At 42.6% G+C, this 21,251-nt stretch overlaps 1 protein-coding gene across 2 annotated transcripts in view; it reads left to right on the forward strand.

The window, feature by feature from the left end:
* Positions 1-21,251, forward strand: part of LOC121549120 (glutamate receptor ionotropic, kainate 2) — a 192,226-nt gene that overhangs the window by 103,549 nt on the left and 67,426 nt on the right. For both annotated transcript variants that reach the window (XM_041860975.2, XM_041860976.2), the window contains exon 7: positions 17,337-17,480. In XM_041860975.2, coding sequence (XP_041716909.2) covers positions 17,337-17,480 — 144 coding nt within the window. The remainder of the gene's footprint in view (positions 1-17,336; positions 17,481-21,251) is intronic.

Below are 21,251 nucleotides of genomic sequence, written 5' to 3' on the forward strand. Positions count from 1 at the left end.
ACATAGAATACATCACATAGATTTCCACACCCTGACTCAACATACAAGAGTTCCATACGTCAGGGCATGACAGTTATATATCTATATATAAGGGCATTTCCATCTAAAAGGACCCATGAGCACCAACATGTGAAGTTCATAGGAGCATGTCAAATTGGGTGTCAAATTAAAGCTAAGAGTCTACTTTTTTTTATTTTTTTATTAAGGCATATATAAATGCTGGAACCATTTCCCATTCTAAAAATGAGGAATAAGCAAAGGCTTCGATTTCTGGTCAAACAGATGGAAAAGAGGTCTTTGACAACATCTACCAGAAAAAGTCTTAAAATGTATTAGAAATACATCAGTGCCTTCAAAAAATACAATGCCTTCAGAAAGTATTCATATACCTTGACTTATTCCACAATTTGTTGAATTCAAAATGGATTGAATATTTGTTTTCTCTCTACACACAATACCCATAATGACAAAGTGAAAACATGATTTTAGAAATGTTTGCTAATTTATTGAAAATTAAACACAGACATTCCATTTACATAAGTATTCACACCCCTAAGTCAATACTTTGTAGAAGCACCTTTGGAAGTGATTACAGCTGTGAGTCTTTCTGGGTACATTTGTAAGAGGTTTCCACACCTGGATTGTGCAACATTTGGCCAGTATTATTTTCAAAATTGTTCAAGCTCTGTCAAATTGGTTGTTGATCATTGCTAGACAACCATTTTCAGGTCTTGCATTAGATTTTCAAGTAGATTTAAGTCAAAACTGTCGTCTTGGTAAGCAACTCCAGTGTATATTTGGCCTTGTGTTTTAGGTTATTTTCCTGCTGAAAGGTGACTTCATCGCCCAGTGGCTGAACCAGGTTTTCCTCTAGTATTTTTGACTGTGCTTAGCTCCATTCCGTTTCTTTTTTATAGTGAAAAACTCCCCAGTCTTTAATGATTACAAGCATACTCATAACATAATGCAGCCACCACTATGCTTGAAAATATGGAGAGTGGTACTCAGTAGTGTGTTGTATTGGATTTGCCCCAAGCATAACACTTTGTTTTCAGGATAAAAAGTTAATTGCTTTGCCACATTTTTTGCAGTAATACTTTAGTGCCTTGTTGCAAACAGGATGCGTGTTTTGGAATATTTGTATTCTGTACAGGCTTCCTTCTTTTCACTCTATCAATTAGGTTAATATTATGGAGTAGTTGTTGATCCATCCCAAGTTTGCTCCTATCACAGCCATTAAACTCTGTAACTGTTTTAAAGTCACCATTGGCCTCATTGCAAAATCCCTGAGCGGTTTCGTTCCTCTCTGGCAACTGTGTTAGGAAGTACACCTGTATATTTGTAGTGACTGGTTGTATTGATACACCATCCAAAGTGTAATTAATAACTTCTCCATGCTCAAAGGGATATTCAAGGTCTGCTACCAATAGGTGCCCTTCTTTGCAAGGCATTGGAAAACCTCTCTGGTCTTTGTGGTTGAATCTGTGTTTGAAATTCACTGCTCGACTGAGGGACCTATGTGTGGGGTACAGAGATGAGGTAGTCATTTAAAAATAATATTAAACACTATTATTGCACACAGAGTGAGTCCATGCAACGTATTATGTGACTTGTTCAGTTTTTTTTGCTTTTTTTTCTGAACTTATTTAGGTTCTGAACTTATTTAGGCTTGCCATAACAAAGGGGTTGAATATTTATTGACTGAAGACCTTTCAGCTTTTCATTTTTTATTAATTTGTAAACATTTGAAAAAACATAATTCCACTTTGACATTATTGGGTATTGTGTGTAGGTCAGTGACAAAATCTAAATTGTATCAATTTGAAATTCAGGCTGTAAAACAACAATATGGGAAAAAGTCAAGTGGTGTGAATACTTTCTGAAGGCACTGTATTTCGTTTTGGAGAAATTATTTGCCTTCTGTAAGTTTAAGAAACATTGACCTGTGCCTTGTAATTCCATTACTAAAAACTCCCATATCTTTAAGATATTTTCTAATTGCTCTCTCTCATGAGGGAGAATAATGAAAGTTCACAGAAGTAACAAGTAAAGGTAGTCCTATTAATTACTTATAGTGTTTTTTGTTTATGTGTTTTTTTACCCCCTTTTTCTCCCAATTTCAATTATGATCTTGTCTCATCGGGCTCGGGAGCGGTGAAGGTCGAACCATGCGTCCTCCGAAACATGACCCGCCAAGCCGCGCTCCTTAACACCCGCCCGCTTAACCCGGAAGCCAGCTGCACCAATGTGTCAGAGGAACTGGTACTTCCTGCTAGAATTTCGTTTTTTTTCATTGTATTTTATCATTTGTTTGGTAAGATTTTTATATAATTGTAAAATATTTTTAGTTCGTTTCTTTTTTTGGGGGGTGGGGGTTGGGGAAGATCAGGTTTAATATTGCAGATAGATTGTAACTTCCATCAATGTAATTGTCTGCATTGCTTCCAATCCCCCATGTTTTTTTTCTTTCTCGCAAATATATATATATACATACATACATACATATATATAAATACATATACCTTCATATATATACATATCCTTTTTTAAATATAGTTCCCTTTATTACTTTCCAACCCCAAAACCCCTTCCCTAATTGGAGTAAACTAGTGAACAACAACGCTTAGGCCTCTACTTCCAGATTATACATACTATATACATTTTATGGACACAGTCAATTTTACAATAATTATATTTTGTTTGTTTTTACTCCTGAACTTCCTCTACCCTCAACCTCTCCGATAATTTTCATGATGTCCATCCAGTTTGCTTCTATATGCCATATCTTTCTAACTGTACTCTTTCACAAAAGCTCTCAACCTATAACCTATATACTTATTACCTACAGTATCTCACAAAAGTGAGTACACCCCTCACATTTTTGTAAATATTTGAGTATATCTTTTCATGTGACAACACTGAAGAAATGACACTTTGCTACAATGTAAAGTAGTGAGTGTACAACTTGTATAACAGTGTAAATTTGCTGTCCCCTCAAAATAACACAACACACAGCCATTAATGTCTAAACCGCTGGCAACAAAAGTAAGTACACCCCTAAGTGAAAATGTCCAAATTGGGCCCAAAGTGTCAATATTTTGTGTGGCCACCATCATGTTCCAGCACTGCCTTAACCCTCTTGGGCATGGAGTTCACCAGAGCTTCACAGGTTGCCACTGGAGTCCTCTTCCACTCCTCCATGTCGACATCACGGAGCTGGTGGATGTTAGAGACCTTGCACTCCTCCACAGATGCTCAATAGGGTTTAGGTCTGGAGACATGCTTGGCCAGTCCATCACCTTTACCCTCAGCTTCATTAGCAAGGCAGTGGTCGTCTTGGAGGTGTGTTTGGGGTCGTTATCATGTTGGAATACTGCCCTGCGGCCCAGTCTCCAAAGGGAGGGGATCATGCTCTGCTTCAGTATGTCACAGTACATGTTGGCATTCATGGTTCCCTCAGTGAACTGTAGCTCCCCAGTGCCGGCAGCACTCATGCAGCCCCAGACCATGACACTCCCACCACCATGCTTGACTGTAGGCAAGACACACTTGTCTTTGTACTCCTCACCTGGTTGCCGCCACACATGCTTGACACCATCTGAACCAAATAAGTTTATCTTGGTCTCATCAGACCACAGGACATGGTTCCAGTAATCCATGTCCTTAGTCTGCTTGTCTTCAGCAAACTGTTTGCGGGCTTTCTTGTGCATCATCTTTAGAAGAGGCTTCCTTCTGGGACGACAGCCATGCAGACCAATTTGATGCAGTGTGCGGCATATAGTCTGAGCACTGACAGGCTGACCCCCCACCCCTTCAACCTCTGCAGCAATGCTGGCAGCACTCATACGTCTATTTCCCAAAGACAACCTCTGGATATGACGCTGAGCATGTGCACTCAACTTTGGTCGACCATGGCGAGGCCTGTTCTGAGTGGAACCTGTCCTGTTAAACCGCTGTATGGTCTTGGCCACCGTGCTGCAGCTCAGTTTCAGGGTCTTGGCAATCTTCTTATAGCCCAGGCCATCATTATGTAGAGCAACAATTCTTTTTTTCAGATCCTCAGAGAGTTCTTTGCCATGAGGTGCCATGTTGAACTTCCAATGACCAGTATGAGGGAGTGTGAGAGCGATGACACCAAATTTAACACACCTGCTCCCCATTCACAGCTGAGACCTTGTAACACTAACGAGTCACATGACACTGGAGAGGGAAAATGGCTAATTGGGCCCAATTTGAACATTTTCACTTAGGGGTGTACTCACTTTTGTTTCCAGTAGTTTATACATTAATGGCTGTGTGTTGAGTTATTTTGAGGGGACAGCAAATTTAAACTGTCATACAAGCTGTACACTTACTACTTTACATTGTAGCAAAGTGTAATTTCTTCAGTGTTGTCACATGAAAAGATATACTCAAATATTTTAAAAAATCTGAGGGGTGTACTCACTTTTGTGAGATACTGTATATACTTATCCTGCTTTAGTTCTTCCTTGTAAGCAGGAATCAGGAGGATATAATTATGGTCAGATTTGCCAAATGGAGGGTGAGGAAGAGCTTTGTATGCGTCTCTGTTTGTGGTGATAAATAGACGGCTACGAAAAATATAGATGAGTCTAAAGCTTATCATGAGGTACTCTACCTCAGGCGAGCAATACCTCGAGAATTCTTTAATATTAGACATCGCACACCAGCTGTTATTGACAAATAGACACCCCCACCCCTTGTCTTACCAGACGTAGCTGTTCTGTCCTGCCGATGCACGGAAAACCCAGCCAGCTCTATATTATCCATGTCATCGTTCAGCCACGACTCGGTGAAACATAAGATATTACAGTTTTTAATGTCCCGTTGGTAGGATAATCTCGAACGGAGATCATCCAGTTTATTTTCCAGTGATTGCGCATTGGCCAATAGAATGGATGGCAGGGGCGGGTTACCCACTCGCTGACGAATTCTCACAATGCACCCCGATCTCCGACCCCTGTATTTCTGTCTTCATACGAATGACGGGGATTTGGGCCTGGTCTCAGGGAAGCAGTATATCCCCCGCGTCGGACTCATTAAAGAGAAAATCTTCATCCAGTTCGAGGTGAGTAATCGCTGTTCTGATATCCAAAAGCTATTTTCGGTCATAAGAGACGGTAGCAGCAACATTATGTACAAAATAAGTTACAAACAATGCGAAAAAACTAACAAAATAGCACAGTTGTTTATGAGCCCATAAAATGGCAGCCATCCCCTCCGGCGCCATTATCCAAAGGATAATGCATACATTGTGTGGGGGACCCTGCAAAGGCACTTTCCCAGAAACTGCAGGCGCTGCAGCTTGTGTATTCACTTTGTGATATAGCTACAGTGGCAGGAAGAGGGGAGGCAAGAGTGTGGCACCAGGGCATGTTGTAACTCATTTGAAAGCAGGTGAAGTTTGAAGGGCACAAGAGAGGGTGTGTGGTGTGCATCCGAAGTGGACGCAGAGCAAAGAGGGTAGAAACCTCATTTGGGTGCTCTACATGTTCTGTGTCACTTTGCAGGATGGGGCCGTGCTTCCAGAAGTTCCATGACATTGTGGTAAACTGTGGGGTGTTGGGTTGAGCGTGCAGAGATGGACACAGAGACAGGGAGGTTCTAGTCAGAAAAACACGACTTTACTAGGTAACGAAAATAAAGATAACAGCAAAATAATTCAGGGTTGGCTCTGTACTTCTTCTCATACTCTGCTCTGTGCCTCCGGGAGCTTTGTTCCCCTTTGTAGGCTCACTCCTTGCCTCTCTCTTTGTCCTCCTCGCGGTGTGCCACGGTGCTACCTTTTTGTGGCCTGCACGGCTGGCTGGCACTCTCCCCTAATTACCTCTACTTGGCCCATCAGCGTTGGGGTGCCCAGCCCGTGTACTCCCAGCAGAGGGAGCCAACGTCGCGGCACATACCTCCCCTCTATCACCAACCCCCGGGGTAGACCTGACCGGGAGGGAGGCATGCTCAGGGCTAGGTTTGCATCCCTCCTGGAGAGGGGGGTCTGCATTGCCGTGCTGGGCCCCGACCTGTGGATGACAGAGAAAGAGAATCGCTGTTACGACAGGAACCAGCGGGTGACGCGGTCATTTGTGTCCTTACCTCTTGCCATCCACACAAGGGGGCATGGTAAGTAATCAGGGTGAACTTCCTCCCGAGAAGGTAATACTTGAGGGTGTCCAGTGCCCACTTCACGGCAAGGCACTCCTTCTCGACAATCAAGTATTTATTCTCCCTTGGGAGGAGATTCCTGCTGATGTACATGACGGGGTGCTCCTCGCCTTCCTGATCTTGGGACAAGACGGCCCCTACCCTTGTGTTAGACGCGTCTGTCTGGACCAGGAGGTTTTCTGAAAAGTCCGGGGTGACGAGTACCGGGTGCGAACATAGTGCATCCTTCAGGGCCTGGAACGCCACCTCTGTGTCCTCTGTCCACCGCACCGTCTGGGGTAGGCATGCCTTCGTCATGTCTGTGGGAGGAGAATCTATTGCGGCAAAGTTCGATACAAAACTATTGTAATAGCCTGCTAACCCCAGGAATGACTTCACCTGCCTCTTGGTTCGGGTGACCGGCCATTCCCTAATGGCGTGATTATATATATTTTTCGATTCGATAGCCCAGGTACTCCACCTTGGCGTAGTCCAGCTTGCACTTGTGGGGGTTCGCGGTCAGCCCTTCATCACTTAGCGCCTCCACCACTGCCTGTAACCTACAGAGATGGGACTCCCAACTGTCACTGTGCACAATTATATCATCCAAATACGCAGTAGCATACTCACGGTGTGGGCGCAGGACGCGGTCCATGAGTCGCTGGAAGGTCGCTGGGGCCCCGTGGAGTCCGAAAGGAAGAACCCGGTAGTGGAGAAGGCAGTCTTCTCCAGGGAGGCCACTGCCAGTGGCACCTGTCAGTACCCCTTCGTCAGGTCCAGTGTGCTGACGTATCTTCCCTTCCCCAAGCGGTCGATTAACTCGTCCACCCCGGGCATGGCGTTGGCGTCAAATTTGCTGACCTCGTTCAGGCCCCGGAAGTAGTTGTAGAAGCGGTCGGTTCCATACGGTTTCGGTACCAGCACTATAGGGATAGACCACTCACTGTGGGACTCCTCCAGTACCCCCATCTCTAGCATTGTCGTCACTTCCCGCTGGACCGCCACCCTCCGGGCTTCTGGTATCTGGTATGGCCGTTTACACACTTTTTCTCCCGGACGTGTGTGGATATGATGTTCCATGAGATCTGTGCGCCCCGGCACCTCAGAGAACACGGCCGTATTTCGCTGGACCAACTCTCAGAGCGCTTGTCGTTGGGTCGGGCTGAGGTCTTCCCCCATGGAAACTTAGACAGAGGGCAGGTTCTTCAGTAGGTTCACATGGTAAAGCTGGAGGGGTTTTCTCCGCCCCGGTGTGGGCGAGCTGCAAGACAGTTCTAACATATTGGGTGGGTAGGAGTAACAAGTCTTCTATCTCCCCATTGTGCTTTACTACCTGATACAATAAATTACACTTGATGGCAAAGTGTGGGTAGCGCCACTCACTTACCCCGGGTAACAGCGCACCGTCCACCGCGATCACCTGGCCCCTCGCTTTCTGGAGGTTGGGGTCCTCTAACTGGCTGTCCAAAACTGACCCGTGAGGATTCCCTTGTCGGGCGGCCCGTCTGGTGCCTCCACCTCCATAAAGGGGAGCCTGAGGTCCTCCACGGATGATAGCCCGCTTCCCGGTTCGGGGTCATCTCCCTCCTCCTGGTCCGACTCGGACCCAGTGGACACCTCTCCTGGCGGGGTGTGGCTTGCGCAGGCGACTGTCCTTTTTCCTCTCCTTCCCACCTCACGTGCGTGCCTCCCCAGGTCCCTCCTCCACAGGGCCTGGAAGAGAGGGAAATCTCTACTGATGAGAATGGGCACGGGCAGGTTAGGAACAGCACCCACGTGCATCTGGCACTCCCCCCTTGGGGTGGTTATCTGTACCGGCACAGTTGGGTACCTCTTCATGTCCCCGTGTACACAGGACACTGTCATCTCCTTGTCCCCCGGTTCGTCCTTCCCCTCTCGTGTGAGACACTGCGGTTGGGCCAGGGTCACCATGCTGCTGGAGTCCAGCAGAGCGCTGGTGTCAATGCTATCGATTCGTTTCGCCCAACAGGTGACATAACTCGCCATCCGGTTACCCCGGAGCTGGGGGATGCAGAGGGCATGGACTCCTCCCGGCCGGGGTAGCTCCACCCAAGGTGTCCCGGTTCGCTGCACTCATAGCAGCGCCTCTGATCTAGGTCTAGCAGCGGATGTTGTCGTCGGTTTGGGTCGCCCTCCTGCTTCACGGCCTCGGCTGGTTCCGTCAGGGCCTCCTTCAGCCCCTCGCCTCTCTCTGTGCTTTCCTTCCCCCTCCCCGCGTCCACTCTCTCCACGTCTCAACGTCATCTTCCTCCATTAGCTTGACCAGGAACTGATTCAGGCTAGACTGCGGAGCCCTACCACCCTTCAACTGGGCTACCTCCGCTACCAGTCTGAGGTTTTGTTGGTGCTGCTCTTCCAGCGCTTGCTCCTGGAGAGCCTGTTGCTTCTGCTGGCTGAGGATAAACTGAGCCACCAGTTCCTCCATGGTAATCTCTGTACGCTCGACCCCACGGCACCCAAAGCTACTGAGTTGCCTGCATTCTCCACCATATGTGGTGTTGGGTTGAGCGTGCAGAGATGGACACACAGACAGGGAGGTCCACGACTTTACTAGGCAACAAAAATAAAGATAACAACAAAATAATTCAGGGTTGGCTCTGTACTTCTTCTCATACTTGGCTCCGTGCCTCCGGGAGCTTCGTTCCCCTTCGTAGGCTCACTCCTTGCCTCTCTCTTTGTCCTCCTCGCGATGTGCCACAGTGCTCCCTTTATGTGGCCTGCATGGCTGGTTGGCACTCTCCCCTAATTACCTCTACTAGGCCCATCAGCGTCCGGGTGCCCAGCCTGTGTACTTCCAGCAGAGGGAGCCAACTTCGCGGCACATACCTCCCCTCTATCACCAACACCCGGGGTAGACCTCCCGGGAGACCACAGCATTTGTAGGCTAAATGCAAACACTAAAGTGACAGTGTGAAACATACATTTGTCCTAGAAATGTTTTATTGTCTCTGAACAGTTGTTGTGCTTTCTATCTTCTCTCTTTATCTGTCTCTATCTACTACTTGTTGCATTCACTGAATTGTTGTCAAAGTAGGCTACCATTTCTACATTTTGTGTCAGGCCTGGTCAGTACTAAATCTTATTGAGGGAAGTTACCTACTTTTTGAAATAGTCTCTGAATAGTTGTTTGCATTTTTACATTGTTACAGAAGTAAGAATCGTTGTTAATCAAATAGCCTACTTTGTGTGGGTTTTGTCCTCTGGTCACATTTTGGATAAATGTTTTATTTATATGTAAATAATATTTATAAGTATGATATATTATACTTGGTACATTTTAAGTGAGTAATTTAGTCAAATGTACTACAATTTAAATACTCTAGGGTTTTTTGTTGTGTTGAGTGTAATCGTTTTTTGATAGTGAGTATCTTTACACAATGAAGACAAAATGAGTGTTATTCCTATTGACATGAATGTGGTGTCATATTAAAGAAGAGGTTGTGCTCTTTAAACTAAGTTAACTTGTAATTGTCATTTGTTCTTCGTTTTTGAGCTATGTCTGTTTGTTTGAAATATGTGAGAAAAATTGCTTTATCTAGAAAATTCTAAGTAATCTACAGCAGCATTCTAGAATTCTATTGGGGTCTAAAGGGTTAAATGTAGCGTTAGTACAAAGAACCCATACTCTCAAGAAGCGAGCAATACAACCATAAAAGGGAAAAAAACGATACAACAATATTCAACACTATATACATTGCAAGATGTCTAGAAAACAACTAGATGTAAGTAAAAGGTACCTGTGGTACACTGAGGTCAGGTTTTTAGTCCTAGACTAAAAAGCACCTTCGATTAATCATTTTCATTGATCTTGCTTTTTAGTCTAGGACTAGGCTTAATCTGTGTCTGAGAAACTGTCCCTAAATCCATTAGCAGCAACATAAATATTGCACTGAGAAAGTGTAAGTAGTGGCAGAGCCATAGTGAGGCAAACTATTCTCCAACTTGGTACTAAAATTACATTCTCATTCATAATTAAGTTTTATTGTGGCCATGGAACCTTTGGGCTAGCATAGCACCCCACCAGAATTATAATGTTAAACAACCTACAAGAGCTTTTAAACCCAGTCTCTACTTTCAGCGGTGTACACTTTTATAATTAGGATATCTTGTCTGTGCAGCAATAACATTTTTGTACTGAAGTTGCAAATAGGGGAGGTGAGTCTTAATCACATAAAAAAAAAAAAAAAACTATTATTTGGCAAGGAATACTATTTGTAGATCAGTGATTCTACACCTCACTTTGCTCAAGCTGATCCTCTCCAACAGACTCGGAAGTTGTAGCTACAAATATGTCAATTAGGGGCAGTTAAAGGGGAGGGTCAGTGAAACCAACCATGGGAGTATATTGTAGCGAATTCAGGGGGTAGCCTCGACAGGGACTCGAACCCGAATGCAGCGACTGTCTATCCAACATCTTAACTGTACACAAAAAGGTTTGGACCACACACACACACACCCAGCAGTAGCCAGCCAGTGCTAGCTAGCCAGCTAATGTAAGCCAACTTTGTTTCATTGTTGTTGAGTTGTTCTATTGTAATGCTAACTTCATGATAATTATTATTTTTAAAATCTCAAAATTGAAAACATTTTGTTATTTGTTTTCCATTGTTACATGTCCAATTTTGACATAATAAATTAGATTTTTCAAATTCAGAAACCAGAAATGAAGAAACTAGCCGTTTTCTGTTTTTTCCACTTCGTCTTTTGAATCAAATAACCAATGAATGGATGATACACAGACCAGTCAGAGATGGAGGAAAACATTTTTTTAAAGGCTTTTTTAGATAGTTTCTGCTTAGAATTTCCGACATTTTGGTAGGCTATTTGTTAGTCAACTTGTCTATAATTAGATACATGCAGCTTCTCTTCTTTCATTAGCCTACTTGTTGCCCTAGAATGTCATATATGATAGAATGAATGCTATCTAGTTAGCATCGGTAGACCTAAAGTATTTCTCTTTCCTCTTTCATCTCTTTCACGTACTCCTGAGTGGCGCAGTGGTCTAAGGCACTGCATCGCAGTGCTAACTGTGCCACTAGAGATCCTGGTTCGAATCCAGGCTCTGTCGCAGCCGGCTGCGACCGGGAGACTCATGGGCGGCGCACAATTGGCCCAGTGTCGTCCAGGGTAGGGGAGGGAATGGCCGGCAGGGATGTAGCTCAGTTGCAACGCCAGGGTTGTGGGTTTGATTCTCACGGGGGGCCAGTATAAAAAATAATATATATGTATTCACTAACTGTAAGTCGCTCTGGATAAGAGCGTCTGCTAAATGACTAAAATGTAATGTAAATGTTCTCTACTGCAGCAAAGATGTTACGGGACTGGGGAGAAAATGCAATAAAAAAACTGGAAAGATTTTTTGTGCAAAATTTGCAAATGACATCAGTTTGACTGGTTTTAAGCAAATGACAAGCTGTTAAAATGACCCAACATGTTTTTGATAAGATTTCAGTTTGGCTTGGAAGCATATTTTATGTGGTTAAAATATGACGCTGATAAAGATAGCACCTTTACAGATGGCCCCTAACTGCACATTCATTCTCTCAAGATGCTGAAATAAATAAATCATATTTCTCCACTTCTGTTCCAGAGTAAAAATATACATTTGGTGTAGGCCTATCATTTTACTGCAAGAAATGCTTAATTCTGCAGGACTTAATATTATTTTAGGCAATGTGAAAAGTTAAAGACCTACAGTCAGTGTCCAGATTTCAGTTAGGCTACTATTCCATTTAATCCATCTGAACCGTACAGTTCCCTTCACGTGCCATTTTGTGACTGTCAATTTTGAATAGCACCTCACAATCATCACACATAGCCGGCACTGCTATCATCCTCTGTAACCACTTCACCAAATCCTTTCCAAACATTAGACTACTCTTCTGGTCCTCCCTTCTACTTATTTTCATCTATCCATTTCGCAGCTTTTCTCTTGTTGAATTCAACTCTGACATTGCCCTTTTTGCATCAGTGGATCGACGTTAACTTTTTCTGCCCAAGTGTTTTCTCTTTATCCAACCCACCTGCCCTTCATCCATACAAGCTTCTCATGACCCTAAACCTTCCTGCGCAGTTTTAAGTCAACCCACGCATCACTAGTCCACACAAAGAAAATGTATCTTGATGATCTATACAATATCCCTTACATGTTTCCTAGTTACAATCATTTCTGACTACAGCCTTTAGTGACGATGACTTCCCTCTACTTAAACCAAAGATGTTCTATTATATTGACAAGATAGTCTTGAGTGACCGCTCTAACAATGGAAATGCATGTCCTCAAAGATGGAAGGCAGGCGGGAGGAGATGAGATCAGGTGGGACCATTCTAGCCAATGAGAGGGCAGATATGCATTTAAACAACATGCACAACTCCGATATAAAGTCGTTTTTTTTTCTACGTTGCAGAAATGCCACATGCGTCCACTTATATCACTGCATTCGTAACAACCTAACCATTGCGAAACTTCTATTTGATCAAGTAATATTTGCAGAAGCACATATTGCCTGTCTGTAGTGTATTTCCCCTTTTACGATTTGTATCTAGGATGATACACTCACATGGTATTATTCAGAGTGCACATGATATGGCATGTAGAGTGTGTTGTTTTGGAGTGGAGCTGACTGGCACTGTTTCCCATTGTGCCATCTGCAGCAGCGCCCGCTCTGCCCACGCTCTCCAGGGAGTGGGCATGGCTATCAGGAACCATTAATCTCCACGGTGACAAGCTGGCCGGCCAAAGCTGGCCGGCCAAAGAGATCCTCTCTCATTGGCTGTGACTGAGACATGGACTGGGCTATTCTACAGGATGTTGTTGGCTGGCTATTCTTCACTCTCTAGTCTCTACTCTGTCTTATACTGGCCTGAGTGATATTCCTCCATAGGATATGGAGAGGGAAGTGGATGATTTAGCATAAGAGTATTTTTTTTGTTTAGTTACATATTTGTAGCTAAGAGATTTCAGTGTGCTGTAGGCTACTTGATATATCCTAGATAAATAAACTCAGCAGTCTGAAACAAAAACAAATTGTAATAGTTCAGGTTTCCCCACGTAGACTTGTGACTACAAGCACAATACAGTACATTCATTATGGTCCAGTGTATTTGATGATGTTATATGGGCATATCCCTGTCTTACTTCTATAGATGTATGATGCGGTGAATGTGATGTAATTATTTGCAAATTATTTATGGAATAAGGAAGTAATTGTGTTTCTTGATGGATGCTTGATGATGTCATTATGTTCCAGCGACATCATAGAGTGCAAGTGTTGCCAGTGAACCCATCAACTATTGCCCTTTATTAAAGCTGCAATACGTAACTTTTTGGTTTTTTTAATGTTCAAAATATCCAATAAGTCGCTAGTGGTCATCCAATGTGATGCAACAGTAACAAAAGTGCGCCCTTAGCCTTCCTGAGAACCGCTGTATTCACTGGTATTAATTTTCCCAGTCGGGTCGGATTTACCAGCCAGATTTTGTGGCGTGCACAATAAGTGACTTGTTTTCCATCAGTGAGGAGGCAGTGTGATAGCTAGCTAGCTGAGCCCATGGCCAACACTTGGCTAATGGCTAGCGGAAATAGCTGGCTTACAGACATGGCAGATGCGAGGGGCAAATGACCTGAGACAGCAACAACTACTTCTCCATCTAAGCCAAAGAGACAAAGACATTTGGAGAGCAGACAGGCAAAAAGGGAAAGCAATAGAGCCCGGGCCAAGACAAGAGTAAATCTCAGATTTGCATTCTCACAGTGGAGAGAACTAAGGGAGTTGAGGGGATTCACAACCGACCCAGAATTTGCATATTTTTCTCCTGAAAAGGTAAGACATAGCTAGCTAGATAATATATCTTGCTAGATATAAAGTGAAATGTTGCTATTTAGTTGTAAATATGTATGCAAGTAATATTTTGGATTTCTTGTTTTGATTGTTGTCAAATAGTTTGTATTAGCTAGCTAGTAGCTTGTTAGCAGACTGCAACATTGGTTTGTTTTATTTGAATATAAAATGTTGCTTCACGAGTAAGTGTTGTGGAAAATAACCACTATACTTTATTAACAATCAAAGTTCTTACAGAGTTTTTGTTGCATCAAGATATGACTTTATTAGAGTTTCAACAAAGCCGATGCCGGTCTGCAGAGTGGCACCCCCTCTTACTCTCTCCCTCCACTTATATAGTCCCCTCTTCAGTTTCCCGCTCTTTTATTGCTCCGCCCACTTCCTTTGTCTCTGAGGGCGGCTAAACTCGACTTTTATTATGCACATAGTACTCCAACCAATCACTCACTCCCCTGTCTTGCACACACACTCACGTTTAGTTTAACCATGACAAGGCCCTAAATCCTTGAAACATACACAAACCCCACACACACAGTGAAATGACCCAATTCAATTCCTGGCCCAGTAACAAAGAAATCTAACGCTATGCTCTTGATTAACCCAGTTCTACCTCATAGTCCATTAAACTCTACAGTTCATTAATAATAATTCACCACATAAGTCGTAACTAGTTACCTTGTGTATAACATTACTTGACCTTGTGATACATTTCTGATGTCTGTGGTCTGAAAACCATGCTGATATTGGCTAGCAAGCTAGCTACTTCAGTTCACACAAGTTTAGTGGCACGGAATTGCCACAAAGCCCAGTTCAGATACATAAAATGAGACATGACGTGACGGTTTGTTTAATCTGAACGGTCGGTTTTAGAACGAGTCATGTCGTTGGCTGGAGTATTCAAGATTCAACATGTCAACTTTAGCCAAAGTCTTGCGAAGAGACGGATCCATTTGTGACTCGTTTCAGGAAACTAGGTGTATGTCGGACATCACTACTTCACAGGAGGAGCATTTTAACGTAAACAAAGTTTTCATCAAAAATCGTTTTTTTGGCAGAAATGCCTTCTGGAACATGTGAACTATCATGTGCATTAATAACAAACTTGTATTCCATCCATAAATACGAATAAAATTGTTACATTACGAGCCTAGTTGGTTTAGCCATGGAAAAAGACAGGAATCTTCCCGCTAGCCATGATTGGCTGAGGTAATGTATGGGCTGGACAGGCCGGGAGATGAGTTTGGATTGGTCTGCCATGTAGCATGCTTCTGTCTATAACATGAGCTGTTCAGTATGTGTTGACAGTCCTTTCTACCGCGCTGTTTTTGAAAGATATAACATTAGCCATCGAGAACTACAACATTTTTGCTACTTTTCTCAACAACATTGATGCCCTGAATTTAGCAGGCGATATCGACAGATCAGTAGGAAAAAGTGATGGGCTACTTTCTGCACACAACACGGTCAGTGTGAAACAAGGCTGGCCAAACAAAATGTAGCTACAAACAAAATGGAGTTGAATGGTTCCAGTCTCCCATGAATCATTCAGCCATGTATACGGGTAAGAGTCTAGCTGAATTTTCCAGATATGTTTCTAATTTTGTCAGAAAGTCATTTCTATTGCAAGTTAAAATGTACTGTTAGTTAGTTAGCAAACGTTAGCTTGCTGGCTCACTAGCTAACGTTACGTGTATGATCTGTATAGTAATATTATTTGAATCAGAAATCCATTTGCGTTGCTAGTTATAGCCTAATGTTAGATAGCTAACATTTAACCTAGTTTGTTAGCTTTAGCTACCTGCAGATTCATACTACAGCTATGACAATGTTTGTATTGGTAGTAGTATGAGTTGGGGTTATGCCGGTTCATTGTTTAGCTAGCTAGCTACCTACATGTCTAAACAAAAGACTCCACTTCGGCCAGATTATTATATGACCCATCAAATTAGCAGGTGTGTCTGGGGTGATTACGGCCATTGATTGTATTTCATGAACATGTGTACATGTCTAGACAATAGTGACCCATCCACTTAGCTAGATGTGGGTGAGGGGTGGTTATAGCATTTCCTTCACATGACCCATCAATATAGACAAGTGTGTCAGGTAAGCGTCATCTAATAACGATAAAATATTTATACAATATTTTTATCTGGACACTTTCTGTTTTTGATATTGCTACTATGCAAGTATTCAAGTACTATCACTGAACCGTTTACACCTTCTGTATCCTATGCATGTGACAAATAAAATGAGATTTTATTTGATATAGCAAACGTGAATCCTTAAAGAGATGGGTGGGGCTAAGGCTTAAGAGGTTGTGAATGATGCTGAATGGGTGTAGACAAATAAGAGCTCTCCAGTAGGTGTACCAAAACATTCAAGGGCCATTTTCTCAAAAGTGGGGTTACAAGTTTATTAACTTTCAAAGCAGAATTACTTTCCCATTGTTCCTCAACTGCAATGTATGACATACCATTTTCTAGCTCTGAGTCTCTACTTTTATCCAATGTAAAAAACAAAATTTCAAATTTTGCTACATAAGACCGAATCGAGGCGGTCGGTCACATTTAGTCATTCAAAGAGAAGTGTTAACCTGTTATGTAAACATTCAGTACTTGGTAATAAATACATTGAATATTGCAGTGGTGAAATGGCAGCGGTTGTGTGTTATAATGTGCAGGAGCCTCCCTGCAATTCATGCAGATGCACCAGCGAGGTTGTCCGGAGACCCTAGGATAGCTCTCCGGTACTCCATGATGTCAAAAATCACTCCAGGTAGACGGGAAGCAGCCAGCTCCAGCACCTCTCCCCTTTCTTCAAAAGACAGTTCTTGCAATTTAAGCTGTAATGATAAGAAAAAAAGCAACATGAAATTACAGAATGTAGCCAAATGTTGTGTGATATGATTATAATGTTGTGAAATGGGTAAATAGTACCATAGATGAAATATTTTTACTAACCTTCATCTCAGCCAGTCTCTTTTTTCTTGCAGTCAGGCAGCCCTTTCAAGGTCTTCCTATTAAATTATTTCTGCAGCTCTGCCTCTGCCACTGGACAGTCTACCGCTCTTCAAACAGAAAAAAACATGTAAACAACACTTATTAGGATTGTATTGTAATGTTCACTACATGGTATTTTATGTATAATCAATAAGGATGTTCATGCAGAACGACATAACAATGCACTTTATTGTATTTATTTTTATTTAACCTTATACAGGTTGTCTAATGGAGATCTAATCAAATCTCTTTTGCAAGAGAGACCTTTTGTTTCATGATGTAATAATGCTCTGACATCATATCTCTCTCTGTGCAGACGGACGCAGCGCTGATGTACGATGCGGTGCACGTTGTAGCGGTGACGGTGCAGCAGTCGCAACAGATCACTGTCAGCTCACTGCAGTGCAACCGCCACAAACCCTGGCGCTTCGGAGCGCGCTTCATCAGCCTCATCAAAGAGGTACCGTAATACTTAAAATGTTAGTGTTTCATTGACATATAGTATAGGATGAATTGAGTAAGTATGACTTAATGTATCAAGTTAGTATCACTACAGCTCGTGTTTAAGTTACCACTACTCAGTTTACTTAGTGAGTCACACTTACGTTTTACAGTGCATAGCCTATCCTGATCACATAATGTTTGTGCTGAAGTAGCATATAAAAGACAGGGTATCTGTCGTTCATGCCTCCTAGCCACTGGGCATAGACATCATTTCAATGTCTATTCCACTTTGGTTCAACGTAATTTCATTGAGATGACGTGGAAACAACGTTGATTCAAGCCGTGTGTGCCCAGTGGGTAGTCCCTTCTTTTCATTTGAATTCATGGCCATTGAGACAGCTTTACCTGTGAAGCGCTGTGCCCACATCTATTCCTTTCTGCTGTAGCAGTATCAACACTTCTACTATATTATTGTTATGTTTGGCATACATTTTTGGCATGACAATGAATGAATAGAGAGAGTAATTGACTCAACTAAAGCACAAACAGACTAGACAGCCAGGCTACCAGGAAAATCCCTGCATCACCCAACAAACCCTGACCCTTGGACTCGAAACCATTGGCTCAGTTCCATTTCAAATCAGTCAATTCAGGTGACGCATTAGACCTTTTTTCTATTCATTTTCTGCATTGATGGAGTTCCAATTGAATTAACCTCCAACCTCTGCTGGACACATCACACCCCCATTTGACATTGAGTGGGTTATCGTATCGATCTAAATATGGGTGTATCTCTCTGTGTCTGTGTGTCATTGTTGTTGTAAATGGCACATGTGAGTGTAGATGTAGGTGTATGTGTGTCTGTTAGTACAGTACCAGTCAAATGTTTAAACACACCTGCTCATTCCAGGGTTTTTCTTTATTTTTACTATTTTCTACATTGTAGAATAATAGTGAAGACATCAACTATGAAATAACACACACGGAATCATGTAGTAACCAAAAAAGTGTTAAACAAATCAAAATATATTTTACATTTGAAATTCTTCAAAGTAGCCACCCTTTGTCTTGATGACAGCTTTGCACACTCTTGGCATTCTCTCAACCAGCTTCATGAGATAGTCACCTGGAATGCATTTTAATTAACAGGTGTACCTGTTAATTTGTGGAATTTCTTTCCTTCTTAATGCATTTGAGCCAATCAGTTGTGTTGTGACAAGGTAGGGTTGGTATACAGAAGATAGCCCTATTTGGTAAAAGACCAAGTCCATATTATGGCAAGAACAGCTCAAATAAGCAAAGAAAAACGACAGCCCAAATAAATGCTTCACAGAGTTCAAGTAACAGACACATCTCAACATCAACTGTTCAGAGGAGACTGCGTGAATCAGGCCTTCATGGTCGAATTGCTGCAAAGAAACCACTACTAAAGGACACCAATAAGAAGAAGATGCTTGCTTGGGTCAAGAAACATGAGCAATGGACATTAGACCGGTGGAAATCTGTCCTTTGGTCTGATGAGTCCAAATGTGAGATTCTTTGTTCCAACCACTGTGTCTTTGTGAGACGAGGAGCATGGAGGAGGAGGTGTGATGGTGTGGGGGTGCTTTGCTGGTGACACTGTCTGTGATTTATTTCGAATTCAAGGCACACTTAACCAGCATGGCTACCACAGAATTCTTCAGCGATAAGCCATCCCATCTGGTTTTACCTTAGTGGGACTATCATTTGTTTTTCAACAGAACAATGACCCAACACACCTCCAGGCTGTGTAAGTGCTATTTGACCAAGAAGGAGAGTGATGGAGTGCTGCATCAGATGACCTGGCCTCACAATCCCCCGACCTCAACCCAATTGTGATGGTTTGGCATTATTTGGACCACAAAGTGAAGAAAAAGCAGCCAACAAGTGCTCAGCATATGTGGGAACTCCTTCAAGACTGTCGGAAAAGCATTCCTCATGAAGCTGGTTGAGAGAATGCCAAGAGTGTGCAAAGCTGTCATCAAGACAAAGGGTGGCTACTTTGAATAATATATTTTGATTTGTTTAACACTTTTTTGGTTACTACATGATTCCATATGTGTTATTTCATAGTTTTGATATCTTCACTATTATTCTACAATGTAGAAAAGTGTAAAAATAAAGAAAAACCTTTGAATGAGTAGGTGTGTCCAAACTTTTGACTGGTACTGTATGTCTACAGTATGTACTGTGTGTGTGTGTTTGTGTGTGTATGTGCATGCATCCGTGCGAGCACATGTATGGTTGCCATAAAGTACCGACTATGTCACCTGGTGGAGAGTTTGAGCACCAGGACTCTAAATATTCAGGTTTGATAAGAGTAACCAGTTGGGAACCACAACAGTGGCCAAAAACACGAGGCAGAGATTCAAAAAGTATGGACATTTATTTTGAACACAGATAAATAGGTACAAATTTAGGCCACAAAAAGGGAAAAAGTCTTTCTCCAGTTTAAGGGGTGGGGAAATCCAAAAAGTCCTTTCCTTAAAATCCAAAATCCAGTCCAGTGGAAAATATACTGAACAAAAATACAAACGCAATGTGCAACAATTTCAGTTACAGTCCATATGAGGAAATTAGTCAATTGAAATACATTAATTAGGCCTTAATCTATGCATTTCACATGACTGGAAATACAGATATGCATTAAAAAAATGGGCCTCACAATGGGCCTCAGGATCTCGTCAAGGTATTTTTGTGCATTCAAATTGCCATCGATAAAATGCAATTGTGTTCATTGTCAGTAGCTTATGCCTGCCCATACCATAACCCCACCGCCACCATGGGACACTCTGTTCACAACGTTGACATCAGCAAACCGCTTGCCCACACACGTGGTCTGTGGTTGGACATACTACCAAATTCTACCAAATTCCCTAAAATGACATTGGAGGTGGCTTATGGTAGAGAAATGAACATTTACTTCTCTTGCAACAGCTCTGGTGGACATTCCTGCAGTCAGCATGCCAATTGCACATTCCCTCAAAACTTGAGACATCTGTGGCATTGTGCTGTGTGACAAAACTGCTAATTTTAGTGGCCTTTTATTGTCCCCAGCACAAGGTGCACCTGTGTAATGATCATGCTGTTTAATCAGCTTCTTGATATGCCACACCTGTTAGCTGGATGGATTATCTTGGCAAAGGAGAAATGCTCACCAACAGGGATGTAAACAAATTTGTGCACAACATTTGAGAGAGGTAAGCTTTTTGTGTGTATGGTACATTTCTGGGATCTTTTATTTCAGCTCATGAAACATGGGACCAACACTTTACATGTTGCATTTATATTTTGTTCAGTGTAGTTAACTGTGCACTTCCCTGTTACTCTAGTCAGTGTTTTCTGTCCATGATGCGGCCAGAGCTCTGCCACTTTCTCAGTGTCTGATAACCTTCCTTGTCAGTGCCCGAGCCGTTCTGCCTAAATGCTGCTTCTGCAAGGCTTTAAATTCAGACTTCAATATGCAGTGAACCAATGAGAATACATCTGAATAATTGTTCCCGCATTTTCACTGGGTGTGTCTATATCAAAGCCACCGTACATCTTTCGAAAGTCGCTCGCTAAGGTCAGCCATTCGCTTTGTAGACGAGAGCGCCTTAATTGTGAGATCACTGTCCTGTTGCATGTACAGTTTTAGATATACCAAACAGATGAACACTGATCCTCGTATAATTATGAAGCAATACATTTTTTTTTTGCTTTTCTTTGTGATATGTATTGCTCTGACTCAGCTGCATGCCTGACCCTGAATTAGCTCTATTTTTCA

The sequence above is a fragment of the Coregonus clupeaformis genome, unplaced genomic scaffold (genome assembly GCF_020615455.1).
Source record: "Coregonus clupeaformis isolate EN_2021a unplaced genomic scaffold, ASM2061545v1 scaf0104, whole genome shotgun sequence".
NCBI lineage: Eukaryota > Metazoa > Chordata > Actinopteri > Salmoniformes > Salmonidae > Coregonus > Coregonus clupeaformis.